The 22,061-nt window shown below is 33.0% G+C and overlaps 2 protein-coding genes across 3 annotated transcripts in view; one reads left to right on the top strand and one right to left on the bottom strand.

The window, feature by feature from the left end:
• The window catches only part of LOC110994636 (transmembrane protein 132E), a 77,849-nt gene extending 58,150 nt beyond the window's left edge, over positions 1 to 19,699 (top strand). The window contains exons 5-21 of one of the 2 annotated variants that reach the window (XM_022261414.2): positions 3,695 to 3,838; positions 4,434 to 4,608; positions 6,108 to 6,256; positions 9,174 to 9,375; positions 10,749 to 10,921; positions 11,526 to 11,694; positions 11,942 to 12,214; positions 12,696 to 12,824; positions 13,197 to 13,237; positions 13,715 to 13,901; positions 14,430 to 14,697; positions 15,835 to 15,931; positions 16,472 to 16,593; positions 16,899 to 17,173; positions 17,447 to 17,536; positions 17,996 to 18,138; positions 18,314 to 19,699. In XM_022261414.2, coding sequence (XP_022117106.2) covers positions 3,695 to 3,838; positions 4,434 to 4,608; positions 6,108 to 6,256; positions 9,174 to 9,375; positions 10,749 to 10,921; positions 11,526 to 11,694; positions 11,942 to 12,214; positions 12,696 to 12,824; positions 13,197 to 13,237; positions 13,715 to 13,901; positions 14,430 to 14,697; positions 15,835 to 15,931; positions 16,472 to 16,593; positions 16,899 to 17,173; positions 17,447 to 17,536; positions 17,996 to 18,138; positions 18,314 to 18,328 — 2,652 coding nt within the window. In that variant the 3' untranslated portion in view covers positions 18,329 to 19,699. Of the gene's footprint in view, positions 1 to 3,694; positions 3,839 to 4,433; positions 4,609 to 6,107; positions 6,257 to 9,173; positions 9,376 to 10,748; positions 10,922 to 11,525; positions 11,695 to 11,941; positions 12,215 to 12,695; positions 12,825 to 13,196; positions 13,238 to 13,714; positions 13,902 to 14,429; positions 14,698 to 15,834; positions 15,932 to 16,471; positions 16,594 to 16,898; positions 17,174 to 17,446; positions 17,537 to 17,980; positions 18,139 to 18,313 lie in introns of both variants that reach the window. The other variant, XM_022261413.2, reaches the window with a different exon arrangement.
• A 244-nt stretch (positions 19,700 to 19,943) lies between these two features.
• Positions 19,944 to 21,985, bottom strand: LOC110994606 (39S ribosomal protein L16, mitochondrial). Its single transcript, XM_022261361.2, has 5 exons — positions 21,819 to 21,985; positions 21,662 to 21,739; positions 21,421 to 21,578; positions 20,679 to 20,921; positions 19,944 to 20,251 (listed from the first exon to the last, which is right to left on the bottom strand). Exons 1-5 carry the CDS (start codon positions 21,847 to 21,849, stop codon positions 20,036 to 20,038), a joined length of 726 nt encoding a protein of 241 aa, XP_022117053.1. The 5' UTR covers positions 21,850 to 21,985; the 3' UTR covers positions 19,944 to 20,035.
• Positions 21,986 to 22,061: the final 76 nt, after the last annotated feature.

The following is a 22,061-nucleotide window of genomic DNA, read 5'->3' as shown; positions in this document are numbered from 1 at the left end:
AACTAGCAGACTCGGCCAAGCATTGCTGTGGCTAAGGTTTTTGTTATATTACATAGTCGTAATTTATTCAAGGGAAACGTTAGGAGAACTTATGTGAAAGGTAGATAGCTTATGTGAAACGTCGGTACTATTAACAGCGCCATCTGCTAGAATTTTATTAAGTACCAAATATTTGCAATAAACTAATATTGCGGGTATAAATTGAGATGTAAACTATCCTATATTTTAAGTTAGATCAAACTGCACACGGTGTACAAATTTGATTGGTATCGGTTCCGTAGTTTAGGAGTCCATAGCGGACAAACAACGTGACACGTAATTTGTATATATTAAGATTATGAATACATGAAATTTGTCTAAGTTCACACATTTTGAAAGGCAAAGGTTCAATTAGCACTGTAAACATGGATGCGTTTAGTAGGTTAACATTTAAAACCCAATTCGAACAAATAAGAATTACCAATGATAATCGTAAAGCAAGTGTGCCATTCATTTAACTTTACGATATTAAGGCTGGAACGAGCCAGGCGCACGAAATTCGCAATTTATTGAGACCTTGATAGTAACGATAAACTAAGAAGCCTTAATGAATGGTTCAAAGATTAGAGCTTTTTTGGTTAGGATAGCTTAATTGTTCGGATTATAGATTGATTTGTTATGGGTGTGATAACGATAAGTGGATCCAAGCATCTGAAATAACTTTAGGTCGGAATTGGTAGGTACTTTTTATGAGAGGTTCACAAATCAATTGTGGTTGAGATGGTTATAAGTTATTCTATATTATAAAAAGGATATTAAATTATACAATGATTGTTTACTTGGATAACAATACAAAATAATTTTACAAGCATCTGAGTACTCGAAAGTATTGAGAGTATTCGAAAACGCAACCTTTCATATAACAGTGGGCGAACGGAACACTTGATGTTAAGTCATACCGCCGCCCATGGACACCCACATTTCCAGAAGGCTCGCAAGTGCGTTACCTGCCTTTTTTACGTGGAAAAATGCGTTACGTACACCTTCTCGCGGCAAGACAAGCTCGTGGTAAAGAGTTATGTAGACTGCTGTGCATACCCATTAAAACCGCCGGAATTTGGTTTGCGTTGCCTTAAAAAATGTTATGGAAACCCAATATTCACATAGTATATGATATATATTTACATACGTGTGTATGTGTAAAAAATAAATCATATTTGTTTATATGTGAAAGTATTTAATTGTATATGAAGTAAATTAAAAAATACAATGTTCGTTCAATAACGGGCTGATTGTATCAATTGGAAATCTTACAACCGATTGAGTTCTTATTCGAAAAGAACGCGATCTGCGTTGATGAACTTATTCATAAAGACTAACTAAAGTCGTCTATTTTTATCATCGCGTAAACACAATTTTGCAAAAAGAGACAAAAGGGTATTTTTTATTAAAACTAAATTACATTAAAATACAAGCAAATAACAAAAATAATCCAACGGCGAAGACATCGCTTCGCGATATGCCCATATCGCGAAGCGATGTCTTCGAGGCAACTCTAGTAAAGAAAAAACTAAAAAAATAAATTTGACGGGTATAGTGCAAGAATTACAAAGCAAAGTCTTAAAAAAGGATTAAAGTCAACAACCGTAATCAAAAATAATACATGTTTTTTTTTTAATAAAATAAACTAAAGACTAAAAAGCTAATCTCACAGATTCATAATTAACATTGCAATACAAAAGAATAACTTTATATACTGTATTTCTTTCACTTATTTTAATTATTATTGAATATATATGCATATTTATTATTTTTAAATCTTAAAATAGATTTATGAACCAAAATCAATCAATTTAAAAGCGCCGTTGAATACAGTAATTTCATGATAAATCTGTGTGGTTACTGTCAAACAACTTATCAATGGCCATAAAGTAATATTAAATTCAATCTCATTTATTTGTAAGTTATTTGTGGAGTGGAACAATTTAAGGTGCAAATACAAACCTAGCATTTATGTTTGTTATTTCATTCCTCATCTGTGCAATTTTAAATTCTAACAGAAACTTCGGGTTTAAGACAAGCTTTACCTCAACACTGGTATTGGCCTAGTTGGCTTAAGCGTGCGATTCTCGTCCTTGGAATCATAGGTTCGATCCCCGTCTGCAAAAATTCTGCTCGAACGGTGAAGCTAAATATCGTGAGGTAACCTACATGCTTTAGACCCAAAATGTCGACGGGAGGCTGACCATCTATTTGCAAATCATTATGAAACAAATACAGAAAATGAGGCGTAGACCTAAAAAGGCGCTACTGATTTTATTGAAGTTATATGTACTTCTTTTGGCGCGATGTAGAAAATTGAGAGGGAACTTTTACGATGCGTGCGCACACCCACACCTAAATTCGACACCGTAAAGTTAGGTCTAGGTGGCATGGAAATCGATAACTATGTTCAAGTTGTATATTCAAGTATTTTTATATTTAGAACACGTGTTTCGTAACAGTAACAGTGTGAATAAATAAGTATTATTTTGGTATTTTTAAATCAATTTAAATATTTTTTTTTTTATTAATTTTGATATTTATCGTTAATCACTACTGCATTTTAGTTATTTTTTTCCATACGCCTAAGAAGTATAACTTCTAACGTTTGTACATAAGTAGGCACTCTCTTCTTTTTATGCCATATACAATATTGATTTGACTTAAAGTTATACCTTTAAACAGAAAATAAACAATCAAATTTAATTATCAAATATTACTTTTCTAATTGTATCATACTGACGTATTTATTCACTAATAGATGAAATTTTTAGTGTGCCTTTTTAACTTATTCTGAAATATGTAGTATTTGACTTCAAAGAAAGCAGTCACTTTTCTCCAAAGAATCCACTTGTCTAACCGGTAGTAACTATTAATTAATAAAAGTACGCTAAATATTAACTTGACGTTAATTTATCATTCCTCAGTAGTTCCATTAAGCCTCAGGGCGATAGCCGTTTCATTGATGAACAAAACTCATTTCCTTATAAACAGATAATTTGAATAGTCGTATGCATTGAACTGAGAGCTCTCTTAATTAAAATATGATATCATTTCAATGGAAGCGCCGTTATCTTCCTTATTAATTATGTGTCTTTATTGATGTAAGATGTGAATGTAACCTGTTTGTCATCAGAAACATTATTTATATTATTATTATAATATTTCACTTGTACTGATTTTTTTTAATTTGCCCCAAGGGCAGGCTGAGGTCCTTTGGCTAAAGGGCAGACTGAGGCTTTTCGACCGTTTACCGCCCTTTACTGTTATGTGTGTTACCGAGCTGTGTTATTTGCTACATTAACGCTAGAGAAATATAAAAGTGTAGTTTTAAAATTTATGTATTTTTTAAGATTTATTAGATATATTAGCTATAGCTAGGTTTCTGTTTTTTGGTATATGTTGTAATAACGAATATGTTTGTTTTACAGATTTTATACGTATAACTAAAATAACTAAATTAAAATTATCTTTAAATAATTAGAACACCAATTATTTAAGTGTTTCAAAGATGATCTAAGACAAAGTCACACGTGAAAATGCAATGCGAACATTTAAAAGTTCAAAAATCGAATAGCAATGCAGAATTATTAGCTAATCTACCTTTTAATAACACTAAAACATATTGATTAAATTATACATAATTACCTAATAAATTATTTTATATTTTCAGAACTGGGAGGTACTTAACACTGCAGTATTGACTGGACGACAAGTGTCCCAAGCCATGAAGGTTCTAATTGTATCGCAGGCCGGTCAAGTTGCTGATGTTACATTGCAAAGCTCTTGCCATTCGGAGGACGAGAGTGTCCTTAAGGTACGTCAATTTGTTTAGGCGTCCTTCAATTGATTAGAAGCTATCAGTTATATATTCTCTTAATTTGATTTGTGAGCCGAATATTTTAGGATAACATTAGTATCCAATTGCATACAATTATGGATGCTTTTCCTGATATGTATTACTTTTACCCCTTGTCAGTGTAATGTAAGTCGAACTTCATTTCGTTTAATATGGGTTTTTACTATGCTACTTAGAGACTGATCGATTTTCCGGAACAAAAACCTAAATACCTACTACATAAAAAATAAAGAAAATTTTTTTTTAGTTTTCCAAATTTTCTATCCATAAAACGTTTCTTAGTCTTCAAGGAGTACATTAAAAAAACTCGATGATTAATTGAATACTTGCCTTTAAGGACGTATTGTATCGAACATGTAAAAAAATCGTTTGCATTTTTCTTATTACCTTTTTAATTAGTTTCGTGGCAAGTGGAGTGGTCTAACTAACCCTTTTGGAAAATAAATGTTTTATAAATATTTGTATGAACAGCTTATTATACGATTCTATTGTAAGTTATCTTATCTTAAGTTTAATAATGACGCTGAATGAATAAAAATACATTTTCGGACAGGTATCATCATCGTGCAGTTCTGTATACGTTGATGGCTCCGAAATTCGTGGATCGTCGAACGCGTCTGTGATTGTCAAATATGGAACCTACACAGGCCTCGCTAGGTTCACTGTTTGGATGCCGGAATATCCTCTGGAAATTGACGTTGACGACAACCGACTATCACAAGTTAAAGGTAATAAAATTACAATTTTGCTCACTGGTTTCGTATCTTGATAACACGAATATTTACAAATTTTCTTTGTGTAAAAGGTGTTTAAATAAATACAATTCGCATTTAGACGTTACTTATAACTAATATATACGTTTTATGGGTGATTAATTAACGAAAGATGTTAAGGAGTTAGCTTGAATGTGATTGGTCAATCTCGCATCCAATCACAGACACGCGACACGTCTTGACATTGCGTTTATCCAATCAAGATAAAGCGAAACGCGCCATAGTCTTTCAGTTCAAATTCTATGCCTTGTTTAATGAGAAATTCTTGTTTTGTTTAAATAAAGTATTTAAGTCGCATGAGGTTTCAAACTATAAAATTATATAAATCGGAAAACGGCATGTAGTATTCAGGTCAAGCATTAGCGTAACTCAAAATAGAGTATTTAAATTATTTTCGGCATACTTCAGTAATGTTTCAATTTGTGAAAAAAGCACAAACATTTGTTTGTTTGTTTTTGGTAAAGAGAAAACGGATAATTTTTCAATTATAAATCGGCTGAAAGATAAATTTCATATGAAAGGAATATGTATGTATATCCAACCCATTATATGCCTTGTTTACTTAATAAAAACAAAAATTGGAGCGAAAAACGTATAACCGAGAACACAGAGGCTCAGTCAAATGAAAATTCAATTACCAACAGCGAACATGTTTCATGTATCATTCAATGTGTTATTTTCACTGTTTTTTAAAGTCTAAGAAACTTTATAGGTTTCTATATATATAAACTATATTTCATCTAATGCAGATGAACTTCAAACTTTATCAAGAAATTAAATGGGACAAGGCCATGCGCAGAGGTTTTTCTTAAGTTCCAAGGCCTTTGAATGATCTAAAATCGAAAGTCGCTCACTAGCAGCACCCATAGAATTTTTAGTTTAATTAATTCTTCTTAAATAAAGTCAAATATTAGATAATTAACTACAATATCAATATTATAATATCGGAACCTGGCCGCTTTCTTTCCTACCTTTTAAAATCAAATATGATTGTAAAGAACGAAGAGATTGCATTCTATCCGTCACCAAAAATGTCTTCGTAGGGTTTGGTTATTGGGATGCAGATAGGACATCGATCGACTGTCACGGTCTGACAATCTACAATCTCAGATTGTTTTCAATTGAGGATTAATTTTTGGCTTTGGACGTAAGAGTTAACGGTTTTATTTAACTGTTTAGTAGTGTTCACCATAGGTTTGATTGGAAAACCAAATCTGTTACTTTTCGGTCATTAAATTTCGTAGCTAAGTTTATTAGTGTTATCTATTACTATGTATAACGTATGAAACTCGATACCTACCTTAGTTTTTTGAAAAATTCCCTCATAACTCACACAGCTTTTAAAAGTTTCCTTGTTAAAACATGTTGTTCGTTGGAGGTCTAAAAATCGGCATATTTTTTTGATATGTCAACGCAACCTACATTCCATATTGACCTAGATGCATTGTGTGCAGGTTGGAAAGTTTTAGATGAAACGAACGCTAAGGACAGATTAAAACGGTCTTTGTCGTCGAGGGGGTGGGGTGCCTCCAGACCCGATGGCCCAAATGGACTCACTGATCAACGATCTTGCAGACTCCGTTATCAACAGAGTAATGTCGAGGTATGTAAGATTACTTTCATTGTATAGTTATATACAGCTTCAATATCTGTTTCTGTTTTAATTCTTATACTTGAAATTACGTTGTAATCTTAACCGGTACTAAATGTGATTTAATATATGTTTCTGAATATAGCATATACTGTAAGCCTAAGTTAAGTTAAGGTTTGGGTTCCCTCATTAGCGGGTTTGCTTAATGTTTTAAGAAAGGAAACTCCGATTTTATAAGTATAACAAATCTATTGTCTGATTTTCCATGGGCGTCTTTTAAAAATCATATAAAATAATACTAAATTAGTAATATGGTCATGAGTTGTAAAATCAAAGATAAGTTATGCTCAAGCCTTGAACAAAATATTATACCTATGTGTTTAGAAGATATACTACCGATCCTCTAAATAGTTATGTTTTCCTATTCATTATTGTTTATTTAAATTAATTTACATATGATGTTTTACAATATATTGGCTGAAAGATCCAGGTCTAAATTAAGAAAAGATCTGTATAGATTTATCTTTAAAGATATCTGTAGCAAATAATTGTATAAAGCATACAATTATAATTTAGACATTTAAAATTTTAGTTCTTAATCTGTAATTATTATTAGTTCTATGATAGTTAAAACTTTAAAGTAAAATTTGTTATCTATTATTCCGACTGAAGGACTTGTATCCATGGCCATGAAAAAAAAATAAGCAGAATAACTATTTGAATTACGAATGAAAGTTCATATATTGAGTGTGTCGTAAGTGGTATGCGATTCGATTCAGGTCACTCTGAAACAATAAAAGCAGCTTGACCTAGCCTTGTGTCGATAAATTGGAGTCAGCAGTTCTAAATTTGTGTCTAAGATTGGAACTGAACTCAATTAGTGACTAGACAAAAATTAAATTAAGATTTTAACTTTAATAAAATTAACGGTGCCTTAAATATATGAATACAAGTCTCCGAACACAATACCACAAGCTTCAAGCAAATTCCTATTCTCTCGTAATTATTAATTGTTTTATTAATAAAAATTCAATAATGACAACGCTTGTCCCATTTGTATTTTTCATAGAACAGGGGCAATCGGGCTTACTTGACGCTAAAGGATACTGCCCCGTCCTCTCGTAATACTAAAGAGTTCGCGAGTGCGTTACCAGCTTTTTACATTATATGCCTTATTTTAATCTTTAAACTTGGCTTATAAATTTCTCTCTATTCGCTGGCTCTGCACCGAAAAGGGGCCTCCGAAACTTCCAGCGCTCACTGTCCTGTGTTCCGCCAACTGCTGGCTTTTATCTGCAGCAGGTCTTCCTCCACTTCGTCGATCTGGCAGTATCTAGGCCGACTTTATACTTTAAAATGTGTAATACTCCCGTAATTTTCTTTTACATTGGCTTTTTTCACATGATTCGTTGATTATATATAAATGTTAGCTGCTTTTAAAACTTTAAATTTAAATATAAATAATATTGCTGAATAGTTGTAGTCAGATATTTTTATTTTGACGTAATAAATCATTCGTAATCTGTGTCAGCACATTTTGCATACTGGAAGGTAGCCAATTTATGCTTTAGACAAAATAAGCCCGACATGATTTTGTCTTCTTACTTCCTGAATATTTGTTTTTTTTTTACTGAATATTAAATGAATGATGAATTAACTTAAAAATATATGCACTTAAATTATTTAATGATTGATTAGTGATTGGTGACTGTACGGCAAAAGAACGGTTCGGTGGCGACTGTTATACAATTCTCTCTTAAAATAATAATCCCTCATACATACCTCGTTTTGACATATTCCTAACGCAAGAAAGGCACATAAGTTTCAGTCGAATAAGGAGGAATTTGTATGGGATCAATAAAGGGTACTGATAATAGTATCTGACGCATACGCACAAACACAAAAAATTATAAAAATTGAGGGCGCAACTAGTAAGATTATCAAATAAAGCAAGTGAATCAAATGATCGGCGGAGTTAAAATATTATCAAAATTTTGAAAATAATAATTATGTATTTCGAACACTTACGTTTATTTATAACCAAACCATAATTAATACATAAATAATTAATTCATTTCGGTCACACAATGTACACTCATGAATGTCAATAAAGAAATACATATGCTTTTAATTTTATATTAGCTGCCAGTTCTCAAATCAAGGGCGTAGAACGGACGAGAAATACTGGCAATACACTCACCGCCACATAACTCGACTATTTAAACGTTTCATTCGCGTACAGCTAGTAATTGGCATATATCTGGTAAATATGTATTAGAAGGGGCACTGTCGTACTAAAGACATTATTGAATAGCTTTGGGGTAAAGGCTTAGTATAAATAAGGGAACCTTTTTCCCTTATCGAAACCTTTTCTCTGCGAATCCAAATTAAACCTACTAAAGTCAAAAATTTCATTGTAATCAACTTATTCAATGTTTAAATAATTAAAGGTCTAAAAATACAATTTTATTATTAATCCTATGTGGAAGAAAATGCATTTTAATGTAAGTATTCGTTATAGAATGAAACATTTAATTCAAAAAAAATCTATTAGAATGCTAATTCGACATCTTCCCACGGAGAGTTTTCTTAGGAGTTGTTCGGATACCTGCAGCTGAGTATCATTACTAGAGGACGAGGTAGAATACGATTTTACCTGTATCACCTCGACGTCCAAACAACTGAGCGTTTTTTAAGGAAATTTTTGCCGCGCACCACCAATTCGACTTAGGGTAGGTACTTCAAGAAAAGAGCGTTCTAATGCTTAAACGGTCGGCAACGCACTGGCAAGCCATTGAGGCAATGAAAGTGTCCATATAATAACATCAGGTGAGCAGCCCGTTTGCCACCTGTTACATATTTATATATAAAAAAAGCCTTCCTAAATCCGTTGGAATATAACAAGAAAATTTAAATATAATTTTTTTAGGTGTACGCGAGGTTCCTCGCTAAGGACCACGATTCAGGTCGAGTATCGTACTTCGTGTCTCGGCGTACTTGGCTCAAAGTGACAGAGCTTGTGCTATCACTTATGCGCGTATCTGATCCGCGGATTGCCTCGCTGAGGAATCGTGTGCTGCAAGGACGAAGCACTGGCCGGACAGAAGTACAAGTGCTATCACCTATAACAGGTATGTAATTTTTAAACTTATATATATATATATATTATATATAAATATATAAATTATTCTTATATATATAAATTATTATTAGTATTCCCATTTAAAAGCCAAATATATATATATATATATTTGGCTTTTAAATGAGAATACTTCGTCTATACACTTCGTTCTATATACTTCAGAAACTGGAAGGGCAATATCTAAAAATCCATCTAGCTACAGGCCGAGTTAGAGGGTCTGGAATCGCTCTCGCTTAGGGCTTAGAAATGCTTCATTTTTAATTGTTTAAAAATTTGCTGTTCCCTAAAACGGAATACATAATTAATGACAGTACGACAATAGACACGAAAGTAGGGATATGTGGTACCCATGGAGATCAGCTATTCAAACTGTGGGTGGGTAATACCCACAAATACATGTCGGGTACAATCCGCGTTAGGGGTTCAAAGGTAGCTGTCTTAGTGCTTAGAAATTCTTCTGTTTTATCCGATAATATGTTTAAAAAGAATCGAATAAAATTTGCCGTTTACCTAGAGCGCAATACATAATGAATTACAGGATCATGGACGCGTTCGTTTGTACAATACATTAATTTATAATTTACTACATACATAGATGAATATATAATTTCACCACATTCATGCACTCTACTGAAAACATGTCGCTATCGAAGTTGAGGTGTAGTATATTTAAATAATAATAAAAAAACAGTGTCAGAGAAGAATTATTATGATGCCTTTGTTTTAAAGATTTTAAATAGGATCCTAAAACTACGAGAAATGTCCTAGAAAACTTAGTACGTAAATAATTGCAGTATTCCGGCCTCAGTAAACAGTCATTGTTGTAGAAAAGCTCAGTACATAATTACAACAATTATTCCCGAGGTAATACTTACGAGAAATGTTGGCTGTTTAAAATAAGTAGGAAAGTTAAGGATAACAAAGGAACTTATGCAAAAAATATGAATATATTTGTAGATAGTCAAATATAAAAGCTTTTGTCATTTGGGAGCAACAGTTTATTTTTTTTTGTCTATGGGCAGTGAACAAAATATTTTTAATTCTGTCATAGATTCACAGCGATTTTCAAAATATTAGCGGGCTAAATTCTCTATTTTAATATGCATTTTTCCAAATATTTTTTATTTCAAAGATGAAACAAGATAATTTGCTTACGTATATTACGTATATTACAATAAAAATATACAATATTAGCCAATCAAATAAACCACCATAATTAAATTAACTTTGACGTTGTTAATTTATAAGCTCTATATTATATATTTACAATGGCAGCTATTTTTTTTGTTATAATGGTTTTCTAAAATCCGGCATTGGTATGACTTATAATAATGCGGGTCTAAACTTACACAATTTTAACAGGACGTGTTATTGGACTTCGCGAAGTACGGGTGGTGAACGACAAGGTATCGATTACTCGACTCTTGGTTCGTGTCATATCAGGACTCCAGTTGAACATATCGCCTGACACGGCTATAGAAAACGGATATGTATCAGAGACTACGGTTACAAGGCGTTTAACGGCTCAATATCAGGTTAGTTTTACATTACTTTCACATTTCTAGTTTACTATCGAATTCGATTTCTGTTAAACATCGAGTGATAGAAATAATCATAAATTATAAATGTATACATTGGCAATTATAAATGGTAACATAAATTCAACAAATACATATTAATAAAAGGTGGGCAAGGCTTTTTGTCAAAGTATCAAAATATAGTGTTATAGTGGTTGTAATCATGTACTTAAAAAGAATGTTTTTCAGTCACGTAACATAAATATTAAAATGACAAAAATATCAAAGATTAGTCAAATTGACAATGACGTAGACGTATGCTTGTAAATGTCTTCGCTTGTCAAGTTTTGAAGTTCGTGATTCTTGAAGTCAAAGAAAGGGCTGGTTTGACGCCATCTTGTCCAGTGTCATCAATTGTTTTAGCGGTTATTCAAATTTACCAATGTATGATATGAATTTTTAAAGCTTTACATAATAAATAATAACAATTTGTGTAGGTTCTAATACATAATCTGAAATCTTGTCAAATAGTCTAATGTCAGTCAGACCAAGAAGGTTTTATGATTTTTATTTATAGTTAGATATTCGTTCTATTTTTAAATACTTCAATTGATAATTCCAGGAAGGCCTTCTTGACATAGACATAGAGTTCTCTGACGGCACTCACACGGCTCTGCGAGATGTGGCAACAACAGACTACCACTTACTAGTTGAGAGTTTAGACATTGAGGTGGTTGCGTTTGCGCCGATGCTGGCGTCAGTACATCCAAGGGTCATTGCTGTTGGTGAAGGTATTATTGCTTTCACACCGTTTTATATATCAATAATTACGTAAATAAAAATAACGTAGAGCGGGTAAGAAGAACTGTGCAAGAAACTTTCCGCCACTCTTTTCAATCGCCAAGTTTTTAATACAAATTGTTTGAACTGGAGCAAATCAATCCCAAGGATTAGGATCATTTTCATTTTGTCGTGCTATACATCTCTTTCCAGTAGGTAATACAATAATTAATAAAGCGTTTTTTATTTTTATATCAGGAAGCGGAGAACTCTTACGCGTGACTCTTTTAACCCCTGACCAGTGTCGGTCTGGGCCTATTCGTCGCGTGGCATTACCAGGCAAGGGTGATACGAAGACACCGGCTAACATCAAGAACATCCCGGGGGCTTTAGCCACGGCCGCCGCCAGCGTCGACGTGGATTTCAGCGGAACTGACTCCCCTCAAAGACCTGACACGCCCCAGAATGATGATATCATGGCAAGAGGAGGAGTTAGGACTGGCATGAATGATCTGACTGATCTACTTAAAGGTTAGTTTTATTAAAATAAAAAGATTGTCGTAGAAAATAGAAATACTTAAGAACCTTTCCGGTCGCCAAACTCCGAACTCCATAATTTCTTTGCATTTTTTGTCATCGTTTTTTTAAAGAAGGGTGAATGGAAAAATATGTACCCATTTTGAAAGATCGTTTCACGATTTAAATAACTTCGCTCGATAGAAAAAATCCAAACAGCCAATTTTAGACACTTTAAATACATTTTATGACAAAAATTTATATCGAACATGATTTTGAAATTTACACGATTTATTTAGTAATCCATTAGAAAAAAATTACAAAAATATATCAATTTAATGTTGTCACATAACAAATGGTTAATTGCTAATGCAAATGCACGTAGCATTTGCATTAGCAATTCGTGCTGGGATAGGGCCTCAATTCAAAAATACAGGTTAATTTTTAACTTTTTAAATACAGGTAAACTTTTTTAAACTCGATTAAAATGTTTTAGATATATCGCGTATAAAGGACGAGAACAACCATAACCCAACGGTTCAGGCTCAGCAGTACGGCTCCATACATCGGCCTAACGGCCATCCGCGACACGTCGCACAGAAAAATGAATCTCAAGTTCAATTAGGTAAAACATTGCCATGTAAAAAAATGTTTAATTATGTATTAATTCATAATGTTATAAACTGAACATAGATTTAATTATCACATTTAAAAATTATTATTAAAAAAATCACGTCCATTCTTCGAGTTGGCGGGAATTCTTTTTAAAGATTAGATTTTTATATTTGGTAATTACTAAAAACATTTGTTTCATTAGAAGAAAGGAATTTGTGTTTTTGTATTTATAAAAAAATATTATTTTTTGCTCATATTCAAGAAACAGATGAATATATTATGTTGTTGAAAAGTTATTGTGTTAACTTCTAACCAATTTTTAAAATAATAAGTTAAGAAATATAAAATAAAAATGCTACAGGAATTTTATTTTTAATTTCAGGAATGTCGATACTTCTCGGAGCGTTTTGTTTTGCAATAATGGTAAGTTTTAAAATGTTTACGACTTTTTTGAATACATATTCAAACATTATTATAATAAAATTAATTTCATTACATAATACTAACACACAAAACATAACTAAAAATCCAAAATTGACGCCATAGTATGACAAAACTTACTTGACTACTTTTTTGATTGAGACTAAACGATTGTTTTTATTTGTGTAATTACTAGAGTTTGTAAGAGAATTGACGTATTTGTAGGCATCATTTCATTTATTGATACATATTTATATACTTTTTTACATTTGAAGTATCAAGACCATGTCTGTAAGATGTTAACTGTCAAACTGACGTAACAAAAAAGCTTATTGCGCTACAGAACTCTAATCTTACGATAACTCTTCCCCACAGATTAGCAAGCTTCTTCTTGTAAAATCAAATGGTGATTAAAAAGAGTGACGGATTAAAAAGTCCTTATTATAATTAAATGAAAAATACTTTACGATATAATTTCAGGTATTCGTAGTATCATGCGTGGTGTATGCGTATAAGCTGAAGAAGGTGAATTCTGGTGGATGTAGCCCAGGTGCCACTGAGAACGGAAGGCTGCAGGTGACGAGTCTGGTTGGCACCACTTTAGGGCTGGCCAAGGAGAAGCCTGTCAGGGAATCTACTACCAACGCTCATGACTGGGTGTGGTTAGGTAAATATTTTTTGAATCTGGATGGTACATTTTTCCTCCAACCTAATTGACCAGTCTTACCACTGATTGGTCCGAAGGCCCCAGTGACTAAGGTCGTTGTATGTGATTAACATTCGTTATAATTGGTGACTCAGGGTATAACATCATCGGATTTTGAGACGCACTTTAGAAGTCACTAGAAGATTTTTTCAGTTTACTTGTAATAAAACTTATCTTATATATAAAAATGAATTTCCTACATTCGTTAAGAAAAAATCATTTCCTTACTACGCGCTATATAAATTCAGAAAGTCCCAAATTTGAATTGGATTTTATAAATAATTCCCCAGTGAAAACTAGCTACAATTAAGTGATTTTTGTTGAAATAACAACGAATTTTTTAAAACCAACTGTAAAGATTTAATGTGTCAAAAATGTATTAAAAAATCATAAAGTTATCTGTCTATATCTCATAGACCAAAGGTCAGCACTCGAAATGTCGAATATGACAGTAAGCAGAAAAGTTAACCCCTCAACAACACATTCCAGGCCGGGCGACGATGGAGAAGAACGGAAATCGTCATCCGGTAAACCGGAACTCTGCCCAACCCGAAAATACCCAAGAGATGCGCATCACCAGCAACCCTCTGAACTACAACTACGTGGACCCAGAAGACGCGATCCGGGAGAACGTGATGGTGACCAGCTTTGACAACCCCAACTCCATCGAACTGCCATCACAGACCGAAAAGCGGGTCATCGATACCACCACGTACTGCAAGAAGCCGAAGCCTCAGAACTCCGACGGTCATTGGCAGTAAGATTGTCATTGCCATCATTGCATGCGTCATAAACACACATTGTACATTTTTAGACCATAGATTAAAATGCCTAAATACACGCACAGAGTACCAATCTTAATAAAAAAAATTATAGACAGGAAAATTTAACACGACGCCGATCTTATTCATACGTAGACTGAAGAATGGTGTATATCATTTGTTTGATCCAAACAGGACTAACTCTCGTTTCATAACGTCAAAACGTCTGATACAATGGCACAGACTATATACATTGTACATACCAAAAGAGATAGATATTTTAAGAGTTATTTTAAATGTAATTGATTTATTACGAGTTGAAGCGCCGTATAAAATTTTTAAACATTTACGATTTTTTGTGATCGCGTTTAATTTTACCCAGCAAACTTAAAAGAAATGAACTACAGGGCATTAAAATTTTTAAACTGCTTTTGTTTGCTTTTAGTAGTGAAATACAAAAAATACAAAAACCTACCGTACGACGTCTACCTTCCTTTCCACGACATAAAAATAAAATATATCCGTGGCGCTACAACCTGTTTAGGTCTGGGCCTCAAATTTCTGGATGTTTCATGATAATTTTTCAATCTATAATCTGTCAATAGGCAAGTAGGTGATCAGCCTCCGGTGACAGACACACGGATCCAATTCTTCGGTTTAAGTTCGATCAAATGTTAAATACAATATATATAAAAAAAGTCCATTAGTGCACAGCCAGGAATAGAACCTGGGCTGAGGATTGAAGATGAGTGTAGCATACTGAAGTCAACACATACCTATACAAAATCCGTTTGAATAAGTGTTTTCGTTAAATGTGTAAAAGTTATATTGATAAAAGATACTATTAGTACTTTAGTTGAAACTGTGGAAAAGTAGTATTTTTTGTTATAATCTTATATTATTATTATCATTGTTTTGGTTGTTGCTAGTTTAATTTATTTCCTTGCTAGCTTGCTTATGTTATAATATAAATGTGTCTCTGTGTAAATTATACGATGTCATATTTTCTTGTTTAATTTTATACATACACGCCGTTTTAGAACTTATAAAAATATACTTTAGATCATGCTTTAATTGAACAATAAAATAACATAGGGATATCAGTCTGGAGCATAACGGGTGGAATGTTTCAGGGATGCGAGTGACGACTACCGTCCCCCTGTTCCGCCCCACAGACATACATCGACACCTCAGCCCCAAGTCCCTCTGCCCCCACGACATACCAATAAAGTAAGTATTAGATTATTTACCCAATAAATGTAATTGGAGTATTAACCATTCTCTAATAGTTTATATATATATTTTAACAAAACGTTTATAATCTGTTTATGATAAATTTGGAAATGAATTTATTTCAGCGAAACATTTAATTACTATAAAAGGATTTTGCTAAATCATTTTTCGGGAGTCATCGAAAAATTATTCGTATGATAATAGTTCGTATGAAAATGGTCACGTGATAAAGCGTATGCTAATGTCATTTTTATACAAATTAGTTTAGATTTAGCGCGTCACTCCTTCTGAATAATGATTATGTATCAAGGTAAATTTGTATTAATTTTAAATATTGACTATAATTATAAAAATATTTCTGACTAACAATTGATGACGTCATTGGCTTTCAGTATCCGTAGATATCGTAAAATACATTAAATGGAAGTCTCGGAAGATCGCTACAGCTGTTAACAGTCCAAAATACGTTTTTTACAATTTTTTTTCAATTAGACTAGATTATACATTTAACATTTTTCACATACAACATTTTTTTAGATTTTGCCCGACACCGTCATGCCACCATCAAGGCGAAGTCACTCCAGGAATCACCACAAGAAACATGAACGCGAGCATGAGTCTACCAAACGATCTCCGGAAAATAATCGCCAGCCAGACCGGTACGTTGCTGGGGCATTGGGCAAGGGAGACACAATAAATATTTACTTCTTACGAAAAAAATCTTAAGTACACAGATTTTTCAAGTTGTTTAATTAAGTCCAAAATAATTCTTTTTTTTTGCTATAAAATAGTATTGTATGGACATTTTAAACCGATACAAATGTCCAAGTCTTGTTGCAGTCTCCAAAAACATTCTTCCTCTCTTTTTTCTCTTTTTGATAGAAAGAGACGTAACATAATTGTATCTCTTTAATCACAGTTAACACACTGCCTTACGTATCGAAACATCGCCGTATTGTTTCAGAATTATTGATTTAAACAAAACCGATTCGCCATACATGACCCGAGACCTGAAACGCGACTCCTACCCATTACGACTCCGCAACGACTTCGATGACCCAATGGAAAAGCTGAACAAAGACGACTGCGCTAGATTGTTCGAGTTCGACTCTGATGCTCCCCTCATCATGGAGAATAAGGATTATCGGGAGATCGTCGGCCTCAACAGAGGAACGGACGACTCGAGACGCACCTTTACCAAGCCCGAGAGCCCGGACTATATGCACGATTCTGGAATCGGTAAGTAAATGATTTAATGAAAGTTAATAAGTTTGTTTTTTTTTTGAGAGCAGAGAATTTAAAACATAATATTCTTTGGTTCAAAGATACTTTATTTCTCAAAGAATTAGATATAGCGAGAAAATTTAGAGTAGGTTAGTTATATTTACAAAAGTTCTTTCCTTTCATGTTAGAACCTTTTTGTATAGATTATGTATTTTTGGCTATATGATTAGTATAATTGTATTTTGTTATATATTATGTATTACTTAAGATTAGTAAATAAATTGACAGGCCTACCGGATATGCAAGTACGGCATAAGAATAAATCAAAGGATGGAAATGGCAAAGGCGATTTTGTGGAGCTGTCGAATCAAAACAAAGGTAATTCAAACCTATAGGTTTCTACATTTTATAGATAATACTTTTTTAGACATTAAAATATTATCCTAAATTGCACTAAAGCCTAAATAACCAGAAAACATAATGAAGTGAATGCAAGATATTTTTTGTATTATTACCTAATCTACTTATCCTTGTGCCAGGGACTTTTCTATTTCTTACATATTTACTAAAACTTTTTTAAAAAATCTTGAAAATTATTTTAATAAAATATAATATAGGTCTGGGTTGTTGTATATCTGTGGTAATGAGATTCAGTTTTATAATTTTCAAATGACTTGTAGTAATCCATAAATTCTGGGATTAGAGAAACTAGAAGATTAGAGTGAGAGAGGGTTTTTCAAAAGTAGTTGCTAACGGTTAACAGAAATATTTGTCTGCATTTATTAATAAAAACTCGTCAGTAATCGGACATATACCTAACAGTGAACACTTCGCCAGAGGTGAAGCGCGCAACGATCGTGGGCAACCCGATGTTCTCCCGCGGGGCAGGAGGGGCAGGGGAGCCCCCCGTGGAATCCCTCGGCATCGACGACTTGCACATGGACTACGATCAAATCATGCATTATTTCCATAACCTTAAGGTATAAACTCACCGTCCCACGCTTCTAGTTTAGACTCGCTTCGACACGGCGTACTTATGAATAGAGCCTTTTGAAACGTTTACTAGTTTTATACGTATCGTGTAATAGCGTCATTTCATACGTAGCTAGCCTTCTAGAGTAGTTCACCTTTCAAAGATGACTTTGAATTTTTCAGGAATCGAACGCCTGAGTAGAGCAGATCATTGCAAAGATCCGGCAGGTATTGTCTACGTTTAATTATCAGCATATCACCAAAGCTCCAATCGACGTATTCAATGCACCCACCGGTCAGGTGGAGGATAACGATATTGACTCGCAAAAAATGTCGAATGTCGCACCCAATGTGCTCTGCGACTCGATCGCTCAGAATAACCACTTTATGAGGCGACATCTCGAGTTCCTCTTGGGAAACTTGAGCGAGGCGTACGAATGAATTGTCGGTCAATATTATCCTCTACGCAAATGGATCCTTGCAGTGATCGAAAGATATTTTATACTAACGTTTAACGTATTTACTCTAGTCATCAAAGTTGCACTCGTGCATAATACTCAATATAATCGTGTTAACTGTCTATTTAAACTTTGGTCTGCGGAATACCAAATTAAAATTGCATTTTGTCTATGTACATATTTTCCATTGAAGATGTGAAAACGCTACCTCACTTATAACTTATAGCTTAGCCTACAATGCAAACAATGTTAATAGTTCAATATTTAAGTTTACGTAATTTATTCCTTCAAAGACATTAGGTTTAAAGACTGCGATGCCAGTTTAGATTAGCTTAGTTGTTTAAGAGAAACTAGTCAAATAACCACGGGCTATCTATTGCTCAAATCGTTTAATTCTTCACTATAGCTTTATTCCTTTCGACCGGATTTCTATTTGGCCTAATTTAATAAACAGTAATGTTAACGCATACATGTTAACTTTGTGATAAATATGGCTGTCAGCGCCATCTTTAAATGCCATATCATATGAAATCTAGTTGCTTGTATTATATTGTACCTAATATATCTTAATTTATATGTAAATGCATAATATAAGATAGGTTTATAGGCTTTGTAAATATTGTTATGATGTTATATAATTTATAGGTATGTGTGCGGATAAAGGAATATAGTATGTGGTAGTCGCTTATACTACGGTCAGCGTCGTTACTCTGTAACTTCCAATGGCTATGTTTTGAATGAAATTTCGAAGAATTGCGGGGTAAATATTATGTACCTTGAGGTAGAGTTTGGAAATTGCAGAGTAACCGTGCTGAGGCTGCACTTATAACCGTTTCATGTCTGTTAAACACATAGTTGATGTATCGGTGTATCGATGTGACTAGTGAGGTCTATTTAATTTTCAGTGCAGTTTTATACAGCTTACTGTATTAAGAATTTTGGCTTTTGACGTTAGTTTAGGGAGACAGTGACAGAAGAGTTTGTTACTAAGCAATTGTTTTTTGTTGGGTTTTAACGTAAAGATGTTTAATAGTTTAATGCTACAGACTGAGGCTTATCACGAAATCCCTTGAGGAAATGTCAAATATAATAAACGATTATTAAATATAAATTTGTTTTTTATTTACGTGTTCCCACAAATTATCTTAAAATGAGTCATCCGCCATACAGTCCTGACATGGCGCCCTGCTACTTTTATTTATTACCCAAGAACTAAAGATAAAATTCGAAGTATTCTCTTTACTGGATGGAAGAATTAGCTTAAGGAAGAATGGACCCAGAGCTTTTCTATGATTCACAATTTAAGAAATAAGAAAAAAGTACTGAAATCAAATAAATAAAAAGAAAATAATAGATATTGTTGATTTAATTTATTTCATCGTTCTAAAATTTATTTGGATTTTTAACATAATAACATAAAACAACTTAATCATACAAGATTAACTATTTACACATATTTTCCATACCAACGGTTATCATATTTGGATATGTGCGTATTGCACCCTTGCATGTTATTCTGTATTAAATATTTCATTGTATACTTATTTAAATTATTTTCTTCCTTCCACTTTTCTTCAATTGCATGCTTTTCCATTATTTCTTGTGAGACCGGTTCAGCTTTAAATGGTAATCTCTCTGATATAATTCTCAACATAGTATGAACCTGCAATTAATATTTAGTATTAATGATTAAACTTTACATAAAATATTATAAGTGTACACCTGTTTACAAGTTAACTTCTTTGGCGTAAATATAGTAAAATTAATCTTTCGCCTTATTCTACGTTTGTAGAAAAACCGCCAACTAAAACTAAGATGTAGACTATAGCTAACATCCGGGTGTAGTTTTTTGGTGACGATATGCGCAGTTCTATTATTGGTTGGTGGCCAGCAAACTAGCTGTTTTGCACAGATTATGGAAATTTGCTACAAATAATGTACAATGACAGGCAAGAGGGGAAAGTTATCAGCAAAATTTGTTGATTATGCTATTTGTAAAACATCAGAAACCGTCATGCATTTAACATCCTTGTATATATCTAAAAAATATATATACATAAAAAATTTGTAAGATTTTTCTAATTAGTTACCTCAGCATATTCACATTTCCCTCCAATCTCAAAGATAATACGATCACTTTTAATAGGTGTGCAGTAATGATCAATAGCTCCTTTTCCACCTCCCATTCTTTGACCTTGGCCTTTCTTTGTAACGGGCTGCCAGGGAGGGTCTACACGCCATATAGCAAACATTTTCTTTTGATCCAACCGTCTTGCCACTTGAAGACGTATCATTTCAAAGTGTTCGTGTCTTAATCTACCACCACCTCTGGCCTGTGAAAAATATTATGGTGGTGTTATAAATAAGATGCTTTCCTTCAGACATCTTGTCTAGAAGGCTAGCACATGGTGTCATGATGGCAAATTATTCAGAGGTAAAAGATCTCCTAGTATATTTATATATGGTTTTTGGTTTGGCATAATATACAAATATATAAACAAGACGTGCAAAATGGCTTACAGAGCTGTGGTTCATATTGTGAAGTTTATGACTACATAAATATCAAGATGTTTTTCAATCAATTTTTAGATGTATAAGCATAGTTATTTACTTGTACATAGTTCTAACCCATTGTAAAGATAATAATATATGAACAATAATTACATGGGTATTAAAAGAATCCAAGGAGCACAAGCACTGCATCCTCGAGTTACAAGCAGTGCACTTAGCACTTTAACGATTCTTTAACATTTACAAAAATTATACATTATTGAGAAAGATATGGATTGTAAATTACTTATATTTTAAAATAAAAATAATAAATTTACATACCACAACCCCATATTGCTTTAATTGTAAAGTATTATGTATTGTTTCTGGTCCTCTCATGTAACGAAGCCTCTTTTGCATTTTTGGGGGTTTAATATTTGATGGATACATAGGGACTTTGTCAAACAATTTTAATCTTGTTCGTTCAGGTATTTCAATATCTGTAGCAAATATACATATTTTACATTATAAGTAACAGAATCTACAATATCCTACTCGTTTACGGAATCTTTTGAGAGCTTACCGTCATAGTTTTTAGGAGGTGCAAAATATTTTATACCGAATTTTGAAATCAACTGGAACTTTTCAGGTCGTAAAATATCTGCAAAAGATCGGAATTTTAATCATGTTGAAAAATTATCTTTTTGTCATAAGTATAATATATTATAATAAGACTATACCTGATACAATTCCAAAAGTTCTTGATAACATTTTTAAAGTCTGCCTTTTAACTTAAAAAAGGAAGAGCACTATGGCATGTGTTATAATTTGTAAAAAAATCTTTTCATTGAACTTGCAAATGTAAATAACGAATGAAAAATGTATGAATTTAGAATTATTTTATAGGTTATAATTTCTTGTTGAATCACAGACTATGATATATGATTAAAAAGATTAGCAGAGCAATATATATTTGAGTAGTA

The sequence above is a fragment of the Pieris rapae genome, chromosome 7, assembly GCF_905147795.1.
Source record: "Pieris rapae chromosome 7, ilPieRapa1.1, whole genome shotgun sequence".
Classification (NCBI taxonomy): Eukaryota; Metazoa; Arthropoda; class Insecta; order Lepidoptera; family Pieridae; genus Pieris; species Pieris rapae.
The sequence above is the reverse complement of the archived record's forward strand: the minus strand, read 5'-3'. Positions and strand labels throughout refer to the sequence as shown.